General features: G+C 40.5%; 2 protein-coding genes and 1 long non-coding RNA gene across 8 annotated transcripts in view; 1 reads left to right on the forward strand and 2 right to left on the reverse strand.

The window, feature by feature from the left end:
• The window catches only part of LOC127006686 (polypeptide N-acetylgalactosaminyltransferase 2-like), a 102725-nt gene that overhangs the window by 28098 nt on the left and 57773 nt on the right, over positions 1 to 16854 (reverse strand). For both annotated transcript variants that reach the window (XM_050876881.1, XM_050876882.1), the window contains one exon: positions 7005 to 7103. In XM_050876881.1, the coding sequence (XP_050732838.1) occupies positions 7005 to 7103 (99 nt within the window). The remainder of the gene's footprint in view (positions 1 to 7004; positions 7104 to 16854) is intronic.
• LOC127006688 (uncharacterized) lies at positions 5189 to 6997 on the forward strand. Of its 5 annotated transcripts, XR_007759695.1 has the most exons (5): positions 5189 to 5864; positions 5916 to 5966; positions 6018 to 6170; positions 6273 to 6425; positions 6515 to 6997. XR_007759695.1 is itself a non-coding variant. In XM_050876888.1 (3 exons), exons 1-3 carry the CDS (start codon positions 5717 to 5719, stop codon positions 6787 to 6789), a joined length of 933 nt encoding a protein of 310 aa, XP_050732845.1. In that variant the 5' UTR covers positions 5189 to 5716; the 3' UTR covers positions 6790 to 6997. The 5 variants fall into 5 exon arrangements, 3 of the variants coding, with proteins under 3 accessions (XP_050732845.1, XP_050732846.1, XP_050732843.1); XR_007759696.1 differs by lacking the exon at positions 5916 to 5966; XM_050876888.1 differs by having other exon boundaries at positions 5189 to 5966; positions 6018 to 6425.
• On the reverse strand, positions 8964 to 14882 carry LOC127006689 (uncharacterized). The gene is made up of 3 exons (XR_007759697.1): positions 13480 to 14882; positions 12853 to 13319; positions 8964 to 12568 (listed from the first exon to the last, which is right to left on the reverse strand). It is a non-coding gene; the product is annotated as an uncharacterized LOC127006689 (long non-coding RNA).

A 16854-nucleotide genomic window follows, 5' to 3' on the forward strand; every position in this document is an offset into this window, starting at 1 on the left:
AGAAGAGGAAGTGGGTTAGTGGCGAAGGTACAGGTGAGGGAGAAGGAAGGACAGCAGGCGTGTACATTTGTATGGTGTAGGTTCCTTAGTTGTTCTGATGTCTCTATTCTCTTTCCCTCTCTCCCCTACACCCTCTCCCTCCCCCTCTTCCTCTCCCCCTTCTCTTAAGTGTCATAATAATTTCTTTAATAACTACGAGAGCTTACCGACACGCTGCATTGGTTTCTCTCTATTCATCATCATTATCATCATCATCATCATCGTCATTACTAGTTCACTGCAGTTATATATGAAGGTCTTACCCAATGCGCTCTAGCTATCTCTGTCTGAGGTTATTGTCCTCCATCTCTCTGTTCTGGCAAAGGCTCCGATTTCATCTCTCCATCTGCTTCCACGTCAGCCTTTAAAGTAGGTAGTGTTAGCATGATTTATTTTTATTTTTATTTCCAGTAGGTTAATCCAAGTATCTTTTTATTTAAGTAGGAAAGTCTAGCATACTTTTGTTGTTGTTTTCGTTCCAAGTAACGTTATTCGAAAGTTTTTATTTTATTTATATTTTAAGTAGGTGGGTCAAGTATACATTTGATTTTTATTCTAATCTCTTCATCACAGTTCCTTCTCTCTTCTCAGCTTTTATCTTCTCTCCTCTTGTCTTCTCTCCTTTCTCTCTCTCTTCAAGAATTCTCACACAAATCGCAAAGCACGATCACTTCAAGAAGGTAGCTCTGGCATGTTTTGTTTTTTTATTCCCAGCACGTTAATCCAAGTATTTTTTATTTTATTTTAAGTAGGCAAGTCCAGCATACCTTTGTTATTGTTTTTGTTGCAAGTAACATTATTCGAAAGTTTTTATTTTTACTTTAAGTAGGTGGGTCTAGTATACATTTGCTTTTTTGTCCATTATTTTCATCACAATTCCTTCTCTCTTCTCATCTTTTACCTTCTCTCCTCTTCTCTTCTCTCCTTTCTCTCTTCAAAAATTCTCACTCAAATCGCAAAGCACGATCACTGTGTAAATATTTGTCTTACCTTTACATAACATTAGCTTCACGGATTTTTTTTTTTTTTTTTTTTTTTTTTACACACGCGCATAACAAGACTTCTGTGTTTGTCTCCGCTTCACCAACCACTACCTCGCGTCCACCAAACAATCCGCTCCACGATCCAGCAAGAGCCAAACAACGTGACTTAGTGAGGAAAACGAGTTGGTGTTGATGAGAGACCTGACACACACACACACACACACACACACACACACACACACACACACACACACACACACACATGCTTTCGTTCACCAGTAATCAGAACGCCGAAGCAAAATTGATAAAACTTTCCACCTTATGTTTACCTTCTCTCTCTCTCTCTCTCTCTCTCTCTGCTTCACAAGGCAAAAACGACATACTATCATGATAAATTCCGCCAAAGTAAAGGTAACTCGTCACAAATGTGGAGTAACATTAGAGGTATAGTGCCTAACAATAAACCTAATAACAACATCATCACTAACGAAGATATTAATGACAAGGCGGAGGATTTTAACAACTACTTTGCTAACGTAGGAAGAGAAACTTTTGAGAGGTGCAAAAATGACTCTACTAACAATAATACTAACTCAGACAACGTACGAGTAACTCATGACACTATTGATAACTTAGACACAAATAACTTCTTCAGACCTAAACCAGTTGATGTTGAGACTGTAATTCTAACGATATCCAAACTAAAGGAGACCAAAGCTGTAGGTAGCGATGGCATTTCTTTAAATTTCATAAAAGACAGCCTTTTTGTTACAGCCTTCTACCTAACATGCATATTCAACACCTCAATAGTTACAGGTAAATTTCCCACCCCATGGAAACATGCCATTGTTGTCCCGATTTTTAAAGGAGGGGATAGCAATATCAACTCCAATTACAGACCTATATCTCTCCTCCCTGTGATATCAAAGGTCTTAGAAAAAATTGTAGCTAAGCAACTTTCTGACCACCTAGAAGGGAATGCTTTACTTTCTAACTCTCAACACGGATTCAGGCCGGAGCTATCTACTGAAACTGCTCTCACAGTAATATCCAATAATGTATATAGTAACCTAGATAACAAGATAATTACTCTGATAACTTTATGTGACTTATCGAAGGCATTCGACAGTGTTAACCACGACATTTTACTGCAGCGATGCCTTAAACTACGTATAGACCCTTTCTGGATCCAAGACTACCTATCAAACAGAACTCAATCAGTCCGGCTAAACAATCACATATCACCCAAATCCTTAATAACACATGGAGTCCCACAAGGCTCTATCCTTGGCCCTATTCTTTTTACTATTTTTGTTAATGATATCTCAGATCACATCAGCGACTGTATACTGGTTCAGTACGCAGATGACACAGTTTATCCACAGTGACAACATTAATAACATAGACCAGCTAATAACCAGAGCTAAAGTAACACTGTCGAATGCCAAGACTTACTTCCTAAAAAGTGGCCTTATGTTGAATTCTAACAAAACACAATTTATATTTATCGGCACACGGCAACTGTTATCGAGCTTACCAGATGATATGACCATCAACTTTGACGGACGTGATATACCAATAAGCAAACATGTTAAAATATTGGGTGTTTACTTTGACAAGTACATGACGTTCGACACACACATACATCAACTCAACAAAAAAGTAATAGGGGTTATAATGTTCATCAACAGAATTAAGGACATATTTGATAAGGACACCAGAGTGATTGTTATCAAGACACTAGTGTTAAGTCTAATCAATTACGGACTAAAAATATGGGGCAACACCAATGAGACCCTCATGCAGCGAGTGCAAAAACTGCAAAACTTCGCTGCCAAAGTTGCTGCTGGGGGCTACAAAAGACGCGGCCGTGCTACTCCTGTGTTACAAGAACTAAAGTGGATAAAGATGAAAGAAAAAGTGAAATTCGATCAGTGCATAATGGTGTATAAAGTGACCCATAAATATTATCCTGAGTGGCTACTAAACTTACCATATGTAACACAAATTAACGAACTTGTAACGAGACAAAACGGAGACCTATTTATCCCAAGAGTGAGAACAGACAATGGTGCGCGGTCACTATTAGTAAGTGGACCAAGAGCATGGAACAAGCTCCCCCCTAATATAAAAGAACTCCCGTCACTCACGAGCTTCAAGAAAGCCCTAACTATTCACGCTCTTCAAGGAGGCTTTTGCTAAAGAACGCGTGAAGGACATAATATACACTTATCTCGTACATATGTATTATATCTAGCAAGTTCCTATATATGATATCCCATGTAAATATTTAGTAATTAAGATAAAAGATTAGTTAAAGAAAGTCTTATATATGATATCTGTACTACATGTAAAGTATTTAGTAATTAAGAGAAAAGCCATTGTACATTGTACTTTAATGGAATAAAGCATTCTGATTCTGATTCTGATTCTCTCTCTCTCTCTCTCTCTCTCTCTCTCTCTCTCTCTCTCTCTCTCTCTCTCTCTCTCTCTCTCTCTCTCCTGTGCCCTCTAATATATCACCTTCCTCCGTCTCATTTTCTCCTCTGCCTCCCATTACACACGCTTCACTTTCGCCTTTCATCTTCATCTTCAGGCCAGGCCCTCGTTAATTACCCATTATTACTCTCTCTCTCTTCACTTTTTCCATCCATTCATTCATCTTATTTATTAGCTCTTCAACGACCCATTATATTATCAAGATTAAAATAGACTCCAATCGTTTAGACATTCCCACGTGATGCCAAGATATATATAGATGGACGGTATAAGACAAACGAGGAAATAGATGTAAATATATAGATAGGTTGATAAGTAGACAGGTAGGTAGGTAGGTAGGTATGTAGGTAGGAATATAGGTAGAAACGTGGATAGGTAAGTCGGTTCATGGGTAATTAGAAAGGTAGAAAGGTTAGGTAGGTATTTAGGTAAGCAGGTAGGTAGGTGCGTGAAAAGGTAAATAATTAAGAAGGTAACCATAGAAAAAGAAAAAGTAAATTGTGTGAAAGCGAGAGAGAGAGAGAGAGAGAGAGAGAGAGAGAGAGAGAGAGAGAGAGAGAGAGAGAGAGAGACCTATATAGCCTTCATTTCCAATTGATCCCTAATACTGCGCCGAGTAATGAGAGATAAAGGAAGCGTAACAAAGGGCGAGCTTCACTGTATCTACGAGGACAAAGGATTAATGAGATGGCGGGGAGGGAGGAGGGGAGGGGAGAGAGAGGGAGGAGAGGAAGAGGGGAGGAGTGAGGAGAATAGATACTGGAGGAGAGAGTGAATGGAAGGAAAGATGAGCATGAGTATGGAATAATGAGAGGGGAATGAAAGGAGGAGGAGGAGAAAGAGGAAAATGGAGACGGAGAGAAAGGAAAGGAGGTCAACAGAAGAATGAGGTGTTTAAAAGGAAAATAAAACAAGAGGTAAAGGAGAGTAAGAGAGAAGAAATGGAAGAAGAGAAGGTGACGAAGAATAACAAAGAAATAAGGTTAAAGAGAGGTAACAAGAGAGAGAGAGAGAGAGAGAGAGAGAGAGAGAGAGAGAGAGAGAGAGAGAGAGGTTACACACACACACACACACACACACACACACACACACACACGAGGCTGGAAGCAGAAAAATGAACGTGAATAAAAAATAGGACAATGGAGAAGGAGAAAAAAAGACAAGGACAGCAATGGGTAGTAGAAGTAGTGGTAGTAGTAGTAGTAGTAGTAGTAGTAGTAGTAGTAGTAGTAGTAATAGAAGTAGTAGCGAAGTAATACACAAAAGAAACTATAAAAGAAAAGCAAAAGTCCTCAACGCATGGAGGAGGTCAGGGAAGTCTCGCGGGAACCGGGAAAGGTGAGAAAAGTTAAAGAAAAGAGTCGAGAGGTGTGTGTGGACAGGTGGGCGGTGCGTGAGGGACAGGTGAAGGCGCGTGAAAGGAAAGGTGAAAGGAAGGAGGTAAAGAGGGGAGCAGGCGGGCGGGAGGAAGAGAAACAAAGGTGTAAAAGAGATTAGTGGTGAGAGGTGGAGGCTGAAGGACGAGGAGGAAGAGGAGGAAGAGGAGGAGAGAAGGAAAAGAAGATTAGAAGACAACAATGATGAAGATAATGATGATGAAGACAAAGAAACCAAAGGGGAAGGCCACAGGATAGCAAGGATTAGCAAAAAAAAAAAAAGGGGGGGGGGGGAAAAGATGAAGCAAGTTGATTGAAAAACAGCGTGTGGGACGGCTGAAAAAGGAAAATAAGAAGAGAAGAGACATAATTAAGTGCAAAGAAAGACGAAAAGAAAGAAATGAAGGTGGAGTGAGGAGGTAAGTTAATGTAAGGCGAGGGAAAGGCGAAAAACAAGCAAAGGTTGGGAGAACATGAGAAAAGAAAATAAGAAGAGAAGAGACATAATAAAGTGCAAAGAAAGACGAAAAGAAAGAAATGAAGGTGGGGTGAGGAGGCAAGTTAAGGTAAGGCGAGGGAAAGGCGAAAAACAAGCAAAGGTTGGGAGAACATGAGGTACAAAATTAGTGAAGTAATAAAAAAAGATGAGAGCGAAAAACGAGGAAAAGTAAAACAAGTGAAAGATTTTGGGGATAATAAGAAAAAAAAACAGTAATGAGTGAAATAATAAAAGAGGAGACAAAATGAAAAGGAGAAGAGAATACAGTCACACAGACGATAGATTTTTAAGATAAGAGAGGTAGATGAAAGGGAGGAGGAATGGGGTGGAGTGATTTTAAGGGTACGGGAGTTAGAGGAAAGGGAGGTGGAATGGGGTGGAGTGATTTTAAGGGTACGGGAGTTAGAGGGAAGGGAGGAGGAATGGGGTGGAGTGATTTTAAGGGTACGGGAGTTAGAGGGAAGGGAGGTGGAATGGGGTGGAGTGATTTTAAGGGTACGGGAGTTAGAGGAAAGGGAGGTGGAATGGGGTGGAGTGATTTTAAGGGTACGGGAGTTAGAGGGAAGGGAGGTGGAATGGGGTGGAGTGATTTTAAGGGTACGGGAGTTAGAGGAAAGGGAGGTGGAATGGGGTGGAGTGATTTTAAGGGTACGGGAGTTAGAGGGAAGGGAGGTGGAATGGGGTGGAGTGATTTTAAGGGTACGGGAGTTAGAGGGAAGGGAGGTGGAATGGGGTGGAGTGATTTTAAGGGTACGGGAGTTAGAGGGAAGGGAGGTGGAATGGGGTCGAGTTATTTTAAGGGTACGGGAGTTAGAGGGAAGGGAGGTGGAATGGGATGGAGTGATTTTAAGGGTACGGGAGTTAGAGGAAAGGGAGGTGGAATGGGGTGGAGTGATTTTAAGGGTACGGGAGTTAGAGGGAAGGGAGGTGGAATGGGGTGGAGTGATTTTAAGGGTACGGGAGTTAGAGGAAAGGGAGGTGGAATGGGGTGGAGTGATTTTAAGGGTACGGGAGTTAGAGGGAAGGGAGGTGGAATGGGTGAGAGTTTTTAACGGGAGTTAGAGGACGGAGGTGGAATGGGAGGAGTGATTTATGGTAGGAACGTTAGAGGAAAGGAGGAGGAATGGGATGGAGTGATTTTAAGGGTACGGGAGTTAGAGGGAAGGGAGGTGGAATGGGGTGGAGTGATTTTAAGGGTACGGGAGTTAGAGGGAAGGGAGGAGGAATGGGAACAAGGGGGGACGAATTGGTGTGGGGAGGAGTGATTTATGGTAAGGAACGTATAGGAAAAGGGAGGAGGAATGGGAACAAGTGGGAACGAAACGATATGGGGAACGTTTTTATGGTAAGGGACGTAAAGGAAAAGGGAGAAGGAATGGGATATGGGGAATGATTTTATGGTAAGGGAGGTATAGCAAATGGAGGTTAAGTTGGGAAGACCCGAAATGTTGACGTGAAGTGGACAGGGAGGAGTGGAAGGAGTTATTTGAAGGGTGAGGGAGCTACAGGAAAGGGAGGAGGAGTGGGGACAAGAGGGGACAAATTGATGTGTTTTTATAGGAAGTGGAGTATCAAGGTGTAGCAAAGGTGAGGGAGGTGTTGACGTACCTGACGACGGTGCGGAGGAGGGTGGAGCGCGCTTCGTTGTGGAAGGTGATGATGACGGAAGTGGGCGGTAGGTCGGTCCGCCACTGCTTCTTGCGACACCTGGCGGAGAGACGGACAGGTGAACAAAGGTAAGGTCAGGTAACACAGCTGATAGATTTTTAGGATAAGGAAGTGAGAGGAAAGGGAGGAGTGGGAATGAGTGATAGGTAAAGATAAATAGGAGGCATACAATATAGAAGAAAACGATAAGCATGGAATAGTTGCAGGAATGAGGAAACCAGAGCAAATAAAAGTTAAATAATAGCTGCGCGTGACCTCTGTGCTCATCTCCGTTGCATTGCCCTTGCCCCTGTGGTGGGTTAGACATGTGAGTTGATGACAAGATAATTAGGAGCCACAGATAATTACTCAGACAATTACATTCATACATCCGTAATTAAGGGATTATGTTTACATAGCACTGATTATATGATTAAGACGAGCTATAATCATGAATAATTACAGGATAATAATTAAATAAAACTGGTTACGAGAAATATGAGGAATTAAGTTTAAAAATAAATTAAACATAGTAACGAGAGAGAGAGAGAGAGAGAGAGAGTGTTCACTACAGAGGACATTGGGGTATTAAGAATGTATAGGGTGCGATAGGGTACGAGCCGTATGTGTATGTGCGTGTGTGTGTGTGTGTGTGTGTGTGTGTGTGTGTGTGTGTGTGTGTGTGTGTGTGTGTGTACGTGGGGGGAATATATGGGTAGATTATTAAATAGGTAGAAGGGTTGAAAAAAGAAAGCTAGGGCGCCAGGTAAGAGGATATGCAGGTAGGTAGGTGGGTAGATAGGAATGTATGTATGTATGTATGTATATAGGTAGGTAGGTAGGTAAGCAAGTAAGTAGGTAGGGAAATAAGAAGGTAGTTAATTAGTTAGTTAGATAGCTAGTTAGGTTGGTAGGTAGACGTTAGTTAGATAGGTAGGCAGGTGGGTAAGTATTTGGGTAAGTAGGATAAAGAAAAAAGAAGAAAACGTACCACACACAAAGCTATTCACCCCAAAGAAAACGGTAAACCAATAAATCTAGGCGATAAACAACAGAGAGAGAGAGAGAGAGAGAGAGAGAGAGAGAGAGAGAGAGAGAGAGAGAGAGAGAGAGAGAGAGAGAGAGAGAGAGAGAGAGAGAGAGAGAGAGAGAGAGAGATAGAGAGAGAGAGAGAGAGAGAGAGAGAGAGAGAGAGAGAGAGAGAGAGAGAGAGAGAGAGAGAGAGAGAGAGAGAGAGAGAGTGAGAGAGAGAGAGAGAGAGAGAGAGAGAGAGAGAGAGAGAGAGAGAGAGAGAGAGAGAGAGAGAGAGAGAGAGAGAGAGAGAGAGAGAGAGAGAGAGAGAGAGAGAGAGAGAGAGAGAGAGAGAGAGAGAGAGAGAGAGAGAGAGAGAGCGGGGTCACCCATGGTACAGGCACTTCCCTCTGGCTTATACGGGGCGGAGAAATTTTGGGCGGTTGTTTGGGGCCAAGCCGTTACGTGGACCGAGGAGCTTGGTATGTCTTTGTTAGTGTGTGTGTTTGTTTTTGTATGTGTCCTTGTTTTTGTATGTGTTTGCATTTGTAAGTTTATATTTATATGTTTGTTTTTCGTTGCTGTTTATTTTAGTGTTTGTGTGTGTGTGTGTTTGTCTTTGTTGGGAGGAGTTTGGTATGTGTGTGTGTGTGTGTGTGTGTGTGTGTGTGTGTGTGTGTGTGTGTGTGTGTGTGTGTGTGTGTGTGTGTGTGTGTGTGTTTGCAGCAAATTAAAACAGTTCAAGGGAAAAACTAGAAACGAAAAACAAACAAACAAACAAAAATAAATAAATAAATAAATAAATAAATATAAAAGCTGGCCGAGTTTTTCCATGTGTTTGTTTTTGCATGTTTGTTTTTGTATGTGAGTTTGTTTCTGTGGGTGGTTTTTTTTTTTGTATGTGTTTGTTTTTGTGTGTATTTGTCTTTATATGTTTGTTTTTTGTTTTGTATGTATGTTTTCTCATTTTTTTGTGTTTATTAACGCCATACAGAAACAGGTGTATAGTTCATCTCTTAACCCTGTATGTTTTTTTTTTTTCCTTTATGTATGTATCATCTAAACGCCTGACGGTGCTGCGGTAAAGGGAGCTCGTGGCAAGTCTCAAAAGGTTCAATAATCTTAAAAAAAAGAAAAAAAGAAAAAAAAATTGTTTCGCATATTTTGAAGCTCGCCATCGGTTTTCTTTACTGACGTTTCTGCTCTGATCCCTCGCCAGACTCCCCTGCCGCCAAAATATTACTGCATAAATCGGAATAAATGGATAAAGACCCTAATGTGAAATAAATGACAAAGTGTAAGTCTCCTTGGTTTCAGGAATTCCAGCTTGGTATTACTTTCCGTCCCTCTCTATCAATCATGTCTGCATACAAATCCTAATGTAATACAGATGACAAAGAGTAAGTCGCCTTGGTTTCAACATTTCCAACTTGGCAATATTTTCTAACTCACTCCATTTATCGTGCCTCCTCGTTGTGGGTATAGGAGAAGGTATTCCATCCACTTCTTGCAGACGAAAACCCTGATGTAAAATGGATGACAAAGTGTATATCTTCTTGGTTTCAATATTTCCAACTTGGCAATATTTTCTAACTCCATCTATCATGCCTCCTCGTTGTGGGTATAGGACAAGGTGTTCCATCCACTTCTTGCAGACATAAACCCTAATGTAAAATGGATGACAAAGTGTTGGTCTTTGTCTTGGTTCCAACAATTCCAGCTTGGTAATATTTTCTACCCCAAGGCATCCATCATGTCTCATCGTTAAGGGCGGGGCGAGTTCTTCCGTCCATTCCTTGCAGAGTTTGTGGCGGAGGTTCAATGCCACCTTTGTTTTGTTGCTTCCTATGACTGCGTTTCGGTGCGCTTACCATGTCCGGTCCCCTGCTGATCTTATTAATGGGTGTTTTGTCGTATTGTGGAGGAAATAATATAATGGTGAAGGTAACTATACACAGATCTCTGACGTTTCAAGCGGATTCAGGTTTTCCCATGTTGCATTAATATCTTTTCTCAGTTCTCTGGGAATAACCAGTTTCTGAACGTTTGGAGTTCGTGTATATTTTTTCACTTAAGTTTGAAGTGCTAATAAAGTGGTTGTACATATTCCTTCTTTATTAACACTCTTATTAATTGGTTCTTTGACACAATTCTTTCATTCTCTTTTAATCCAACAGTCATTATCCTGCTTTATTTTCCTTGACTGTGAAAAAAAATCCCTCCTCGCATCACGACACCAAACCAACAGCAGCTCTGACGTTTCCTCCTCAAATCAAGTTCTGGTGTGGCCTTGAAGCCTCATGCGGGGGTCGGGATCACCTTTGCTGCTAAACAGGTTCCTCTCTGTGGTACTCTGGCAAGGGGACGTTTTTCTCGTTCTAGTACTTCAACTTTTTTCTCATTCTGGCATTTCGACTTTCCTTTTCATTCTGGGAGTTCGTCTTTTTTTTATAATTCTGTAAATTCTGCAGTTCGTTTTTCTCTCATTCGGGCAGTACGACTTTTTTCTTCATTCTGGCAGTACGACTTTTTTCTTCATTCTGGCAGTACGACTTTTTTCTTCATTCTGGCAGTACGACTTTTTTCTTCATTCTGGCAGTACGACTTTTTTTCTTCATTCTGGCAGCACGAATTTTTTTCATTTTGGCAGTACGAGTTTTTTCTTCATTCTGGCAGTACGACTTTTTTTCTTCATTCTGGTGGTACGACTTTTTTTCTTCATTCTTGCAGTACGACTTTTTTTCTTCATTCTGGCAGTACGATTTTTTTTTCATTTTGGCAGTACGAGTTTTTTCTTCATTCTGGGAATACGACTTCTTTATTCTGGGAGTACGATTTTTTTTCTTCGTTCTGGGAGTTCGTCTTTCTATTCTCAAGTTTGGCAGTTCCACTTTTCCTCATTCTGTCAGCTCCATTTTTTTCATCCTTCGTTATCTCTTTACTGTAATGTCTCCTTGAACGCTCCGGTGTGGGGTCTCGCGGTTACCTTTCATGTGCAACTGGTTCTGCTTTACAAACCCAACGCCGTAAATCACAGTGCGTCTCAAATGTGGTGTGACGAGGTTTTTGTGCCCCGAGTTACCGCATCCTTGCTCTTAGCGATAAATTGTGCCCCGTAATGGATCCCCAGTCCCTCGTTGGCCATATTCCTGCACCCTCTCTATAGAAGCCTTGCTCTGAATAGATATATTGCTCTCACTAATGTCCGGTCCCTTGCTGGTCTTATTAATGAATGTCTTGTATTGTAGAGGAAATGACGTAATGGTGGAGATGGATACACTCAGACCTTGGACGTTGCAAGTGGAGTCGTGTTTTTCCTGAGTGTATTAATATATTTTTTCCTTTTTTCGTTCTCAGTCCTCAGCAAATTACCAGTTACTGAAGACTTGCAGGTTCCCTTTCTTTGTGTGCCCTTTGTGTTCAGAGCTGGCGGATGTCCAATGAAGTGTTAATAGTAGTAATAGTGTTAAAAGTAGTAGTAGTAGTAGTAGTAGTAGTAGTAGTAGTAGTAATGGTGCCAATAGTAATAATAGTGTTTCCTTCTTTTTCACACTCCCAAGCCTCCGGTCATTTGCTGAAAACACGCATCTTTCCTTTCTCTATGTGTCTGTTATTCTCTCCGGCACGATTCTTTTATTCCCTTTGAAGCCAACACTCATTATCTTATTATTTTATCTCTTATTCTTCTTTAAGTTTGTCTTCCTTCACTGCGTTGTCATTATCTTCACACCAAACTCTTTCCTGCTCTTAATTCTTTTCTTCATTGTCGTATTTGAGCGGAGGGAAATGTCTAAGTTTGTGTCTCCGCCTGTCTTGCCATCGTTTTCTTTTGCTTGTTGATGCTGTTCTGTGGATCTCTTTAGGTTTGCTGTATCAACATCCCTCACGCTCTCCTTCCCTATAATAGTAAATATCCTAATAGTTCTTGCTTCCCCTTCTCTCGAATCAACCAATAATGCTCTCTTTCCCTTTGTTTCCCTTCCCTGTGTGGCCAACGTTCTTTCCTGTTTTCTCTTTCCTTATGATCCTAAACCTCTTTATAGCTCTTTTCCTCCTTTTTTTTCTAATTAATCAGCAGTGTTCTCTTTCCCTTCGTTTTACTTCCCTGTGTGACAAACTTTTTTCCTACTTTCTGCTTGCTTACGATAACAAACACTCCTCATAGCTCTTATTTTCCTTCTTTCGAATCACCCAGAAGTGTTCCCTTGCCCTTCGTTTTCCTTCCGTATATAACCAACTTTTTTTCACCACTTTTTTATGTCTGCGCCCCATCCTCATAACGCCTCTGTATGACTCTCTATTGTACGTTTATTGCCAGACTTCCCCTAACTCCACCGACCTCTTCCCCTCTTTCTTTTATTCTTTTATCGTTGACCCCTTCCTCATTCCTTCCTACTTTCATGTTTGTCTTCTCTCCTTACAAGTCTACTGCACTTTTGTTCAATTTAAAACCACTCGGACTTCCACTAACTGTCCTGACCTCTGCCTCTTCGATTCTTACTTTTATCTTTGACCTTTTCCTCTTTTTTTCCTACTTTCATGTTTACACTTCATCCCCACAACTCTTGAATTTCTATTGATCTCTCTAACCAGGCAAATTCTACACTAAATCCACTGACCTCTTCCTCTTTCTTTTTTATTTCTATCTTTGAACTTTTCCTCTTTCTCATTTACTTTTATCTCCTCGTAACTCTTGTGAATTTCTATCTCTTGAATCTCAATTGATCTCTCTAACCAGGCAAATTCTATACTAAATCCACTGACCTCTTCCTCTTTCTTTTTTATTTCTATCTTTGACCTTTTCCTCTTTTTTTCCTACTTTCATATTTACACTCCATCCCCACAACTCTTGAATTTTTATCTCTTGCATCTCTATTGATCTCTCTAACCAGGCAAATTCTATACTAAATCCACTGACCTCTTCCTCTTTCTTTTTTATTTCTATCTTTGAACTTTTCCTCTTTCTCATTTACTTTTATCTCCTCGTAACTCTTGTGAATGACTCTTTACTCCACTTTTATTCAATCTTAAACCAGCCAGACTTCCGCTAACTCCACTGACCTCTTCCTCTTTTTTTTCTACCTTTCTTTTTTACTTTTTCCTCTTTCTTTCCTACTTTTAGCTTTGCGTTCCATGCCAGTCTCATTAACTACTAACTAGCATCCTCATAATTCTTCTATATAACTTTCTATTGCACTTTTATTCCATCTCCAACCAGCAAGCCTTTCCCTGACTTATCCTCTACTTCCTTATGATATTAAACACCTACGAACTTATCTCCTCCTATTGTCCTTTAATTCTATCGTAAACCAACTTCCTGATCACACTAAACACCAACACATTTCCGTCTATTTCATTTATATTCCATCTCGAACCAACGAACCTTTCCCTGACTCATGCTCTTCTTCATTATAATATCAAACACCTACGAACATATCTCCTCCTATTGCCCTTTAATTCTATCGTAAACCAACTTCCTGATCACACTAAACACCAACACATTTCCGTCTATTTCATTTATATTCCATCTCAAACCAACGAACCTTCCCCTGACCCATGCTCTTCTTCATTACAATATCAAACACCTACGAACATATCTCCTCCTATTGCCCTTTAATTCTATCGTAAACCAACTTCCTGATCACACTAAACACCATCACATTTCCGTCTATTTCATTTATATTCCATCTCGAACCAACGAACCTTTCCCTGCCTCATGCTCTTCTTCATTATAATATCAAACACCTACGAACTTATCTCCTCCTATTGCCCTTTAATTCTATCATAAACCAACTTCCTGATCACACTAAACACCATCACATTTCCGTCCATTTCATTTATATTCCATCTCATCCTTCTCTTCCTTACAATACTAATCACCAGCACACCTCCTTCTCTTGCACCTCTATTCCATCTCACACCAGTCAGACTCCCCACCACCGCCTTCACCTACCCCTTCCCTGGCCCAGCGCTCTCTCCCTCCAGTGTATCAGTCTCTTCCCCCGGTGCTCCTGACGACACTTCATCCAGCGGATTTCCTGCTTATGTAATCGCTCTATCGTCACTCTCTGCTTGGGAGATTAGTTTTTCTTTGTGTTACAGTAGTTTTGTTTTCTCCTTATCATCCCGGTGGTGCTCTTTGTCTTGTCCCTCCTTTTCCTGTTTCTCCTCCTCCTCCTCTTCTTCTACTTTTTCTTCTTCTTTTCTTTTCTTCTTGTTCTTTTTCTTTCTACTCTTCCTCCTCTTCGCACACTTTTCACTTTTTGCTCTGTTTAGTTTTGCTCTGCTTTTCAACGAGTATAGATTCTCCTTCCTGCTTATACTCCTGCTCCTCCTCCTCCTCCTCCTCCTGCTCCTCTTGCATCCTTTCCTCATAATTCTCCTTTTCCTTCTTTCGAATCAACCATCAGTGTTCTTCCCTTCGTTTTCCTTCAGTATTTAATCAACTTTCTTTTTTTCTACTCCATGTGTTTCCTCTCCATCCTCTCAACGCTTCTGAATGACTTCCTTTCACTCGTTTATTTCCTCTCGTTTTTATAACATTCATTAACGCCCTCTTTCACAGCGCTTATCTTCCTTGTGTAACCATTTCTTTTTCCGGGTTATACATCCCCACCTCTTCCTCACGCCCCACCCTTCCTCCTCTGCCTCACACCACTTCCAAAACATCGTTATTTCACTCTCTTATATTTATCAGCTTCTCTTTTATTTTACTTTCCATGAGCACTTATTTTCCGACTTATGCTTCTTTGATTCATCCTCAATTCCCACCCTTTCTCCGTTTTCTCTCATGCCTTCTTAATTTTCACTCTCTCACTTTATTATATCAACAATCTCTCTCTCTCTCTCTCTCTCTCTCTCTCTCTCTCTTATCCTCCTTCAGTGACGATTTATCTTCCTACTTATCGTCACCTTCGTAAACAAACCGCCTAATTCAATTTTTTTTCTACTCTCAGGAAATCCGAAAAAGAACCGCCATTATCTCATTTGCCTTAAGATTTAGGCAGAAATGAAGAGGCTAAGGGTCACATTCTTGAACATTTCGGCGTCCAGAACACACATTTGACAAGGCTTTCGTAGGAGTTTTGGTCATTTACAGGGATAGTTTTATGACCCTTCTGGTAGTTTGATCATTCTTCTATACAATCAACCTTAAATAACACTCAGCAGCATGCGATGGATCTCCTTTTCAGCCTTTGGAAATAGGTGATGTGAGAGGCGGAAGCGTTTGAGAATACCGACCTAATTCAAGAACACTCAAACCATGAATGACGAAGGAAACTACACAAAAAAGGGCGTCACATGTTGAATAATTGATGTAAAGAAAAATCTGGAAATCTATGAAAATGACTTAGGCGATTATTTTATGAGAGTGACGTTATGTTTCTCCACTTTGTACTCAGCCTCCACCTACTTTCTCCTCGGCCTCAAACTTTTAAAATTTCTCGTCAATTCACCTCATTCTTCTGCATCAATAATCTCTCTTTTTCCTTGGCTTCGCTTACCTTCCTTGGGTGACTATTTATTTTCTTACTTAATGTTTCTCCATCTCGTCCTCACCCTCTTCCTTTGCCTCAGAATCATAACAATCCTTCCAAATCCTCGCATTCCACTTCATTCTTCTATATCACCAAACTCTCTTTTCATTTACCTTTGTTTACTTTGCTTGGGAAATATTTATTCTCGTCCTTATATAGCTCCACCTTTCTCATCCTCCATCCCTCCTCCTCTGCCTCACAATCCTTTCAAATCCTCATTATATCATTTCACTCTTTTCTATCAACAATCTCTCGTCTCTTCCATCCCTCCTCCTCTGCCTCACAACCCTTCCAAATCCTCATTATATCACTTCACTCTTTTCTATCAACAATCTCTCGTCTCTTCCATCCCTCCTCCTTTGCCTCACAACCCTTCCAAATCCTCATTATATCACTTCATTCTTTTCTATCAACAATCTCTCGTCTCTTCCAAATCCTCATTATATCACTTCATTCTTTTCTATCAACAATCTCTCGTCTCCTTTACCTTTAAATACTTTACTTGTGGAACTATCTATTTTCCCACTTATGCTTCTTCACCTTGTCTTAGCCTTCCATCGTTTCTCCTTTACCGCAGAACCACTTCACTTTTTTCAATCAACAATCTCTCGTCTCCTTCACCTTTGTTTACTTTACTTGTGGAGCTATTTAATTTCCCACATATGTTTCTTCACCTCGTCTTAGCCTTCCATCCTTTCTCCTTTACCGCAGAACCATCACAGTCCTCGTAATTTCACTTCACTTTTATATCACCAAACTTCTCTTCTTCTTTACCTTCCTTTAGTGACTATTTATTTTTCTACTTAAATTTCTACACCTCATTCTCATCCTCCATTCCTCCTCCTCTGCCTTACACCACATCAAAATCTTCATTATTTTAGTTCACCCTATCATATCACCAATATATCTTTTCCTTTACCTCCATTAAACAACTATTTTTTTCTTCTACTCTACTTTCTGTTTCCCCACCTCATCCTCAGCTTCTTCCTCTGCCTCAAAATCATCACATTACTCGTTTTTTTACTTCACTTTTAAATCACCAACTTCTCTTCTCCTTTACCTATCTTGAGTGACTATTTATTCTCCTACTTATATTTCTCCACCTCCTCCTCACTCTCTATCCCTCCTGCCTTTGCCTCAGGACTCTCCACAAACTTATTATTTCACCCCACTCTTTTATATCACCAAACGTCTTCTTATTTCTTTTTTGCCTCCGTTTACTTTGCTTGTGTTACTATTTTTTTTTATTTTCATTTATTAAT

The sequence above is a fragment of the Eriocheir sinensis genome, chromosome 33 (assembly GCF_024679095.1).
Source record: "Eriocheir sinensis breed Jianghai 21 chromosome 33, ASM2467909v1, whole genome shotgun sequence".
Lineage (NCBI taxonomy): Eukaryota > Metazoa > Arthropoda > Malacostraca > Decapoda > Varunidae > Eriocheir > Eriocheir sinensis.

Bases quoted from the DNA above. Each gene is read 5' to 3' on its own strand.
- LOC127006688 (XM_050876886.1), top strand. From the start codon at position 5,717: ATGGGGTGGAGTGATTTTAAGGGTACGGGAGTTAGAGGAAAGGGAGGT. The intron at 6,426-6,514 runs GTGGAATGGGTG...AGAGGAAAGGAG, and splicing joins GGGAGTTAGAGGGAAGGGAG to GAGGAATGGGATGGAGTGAT.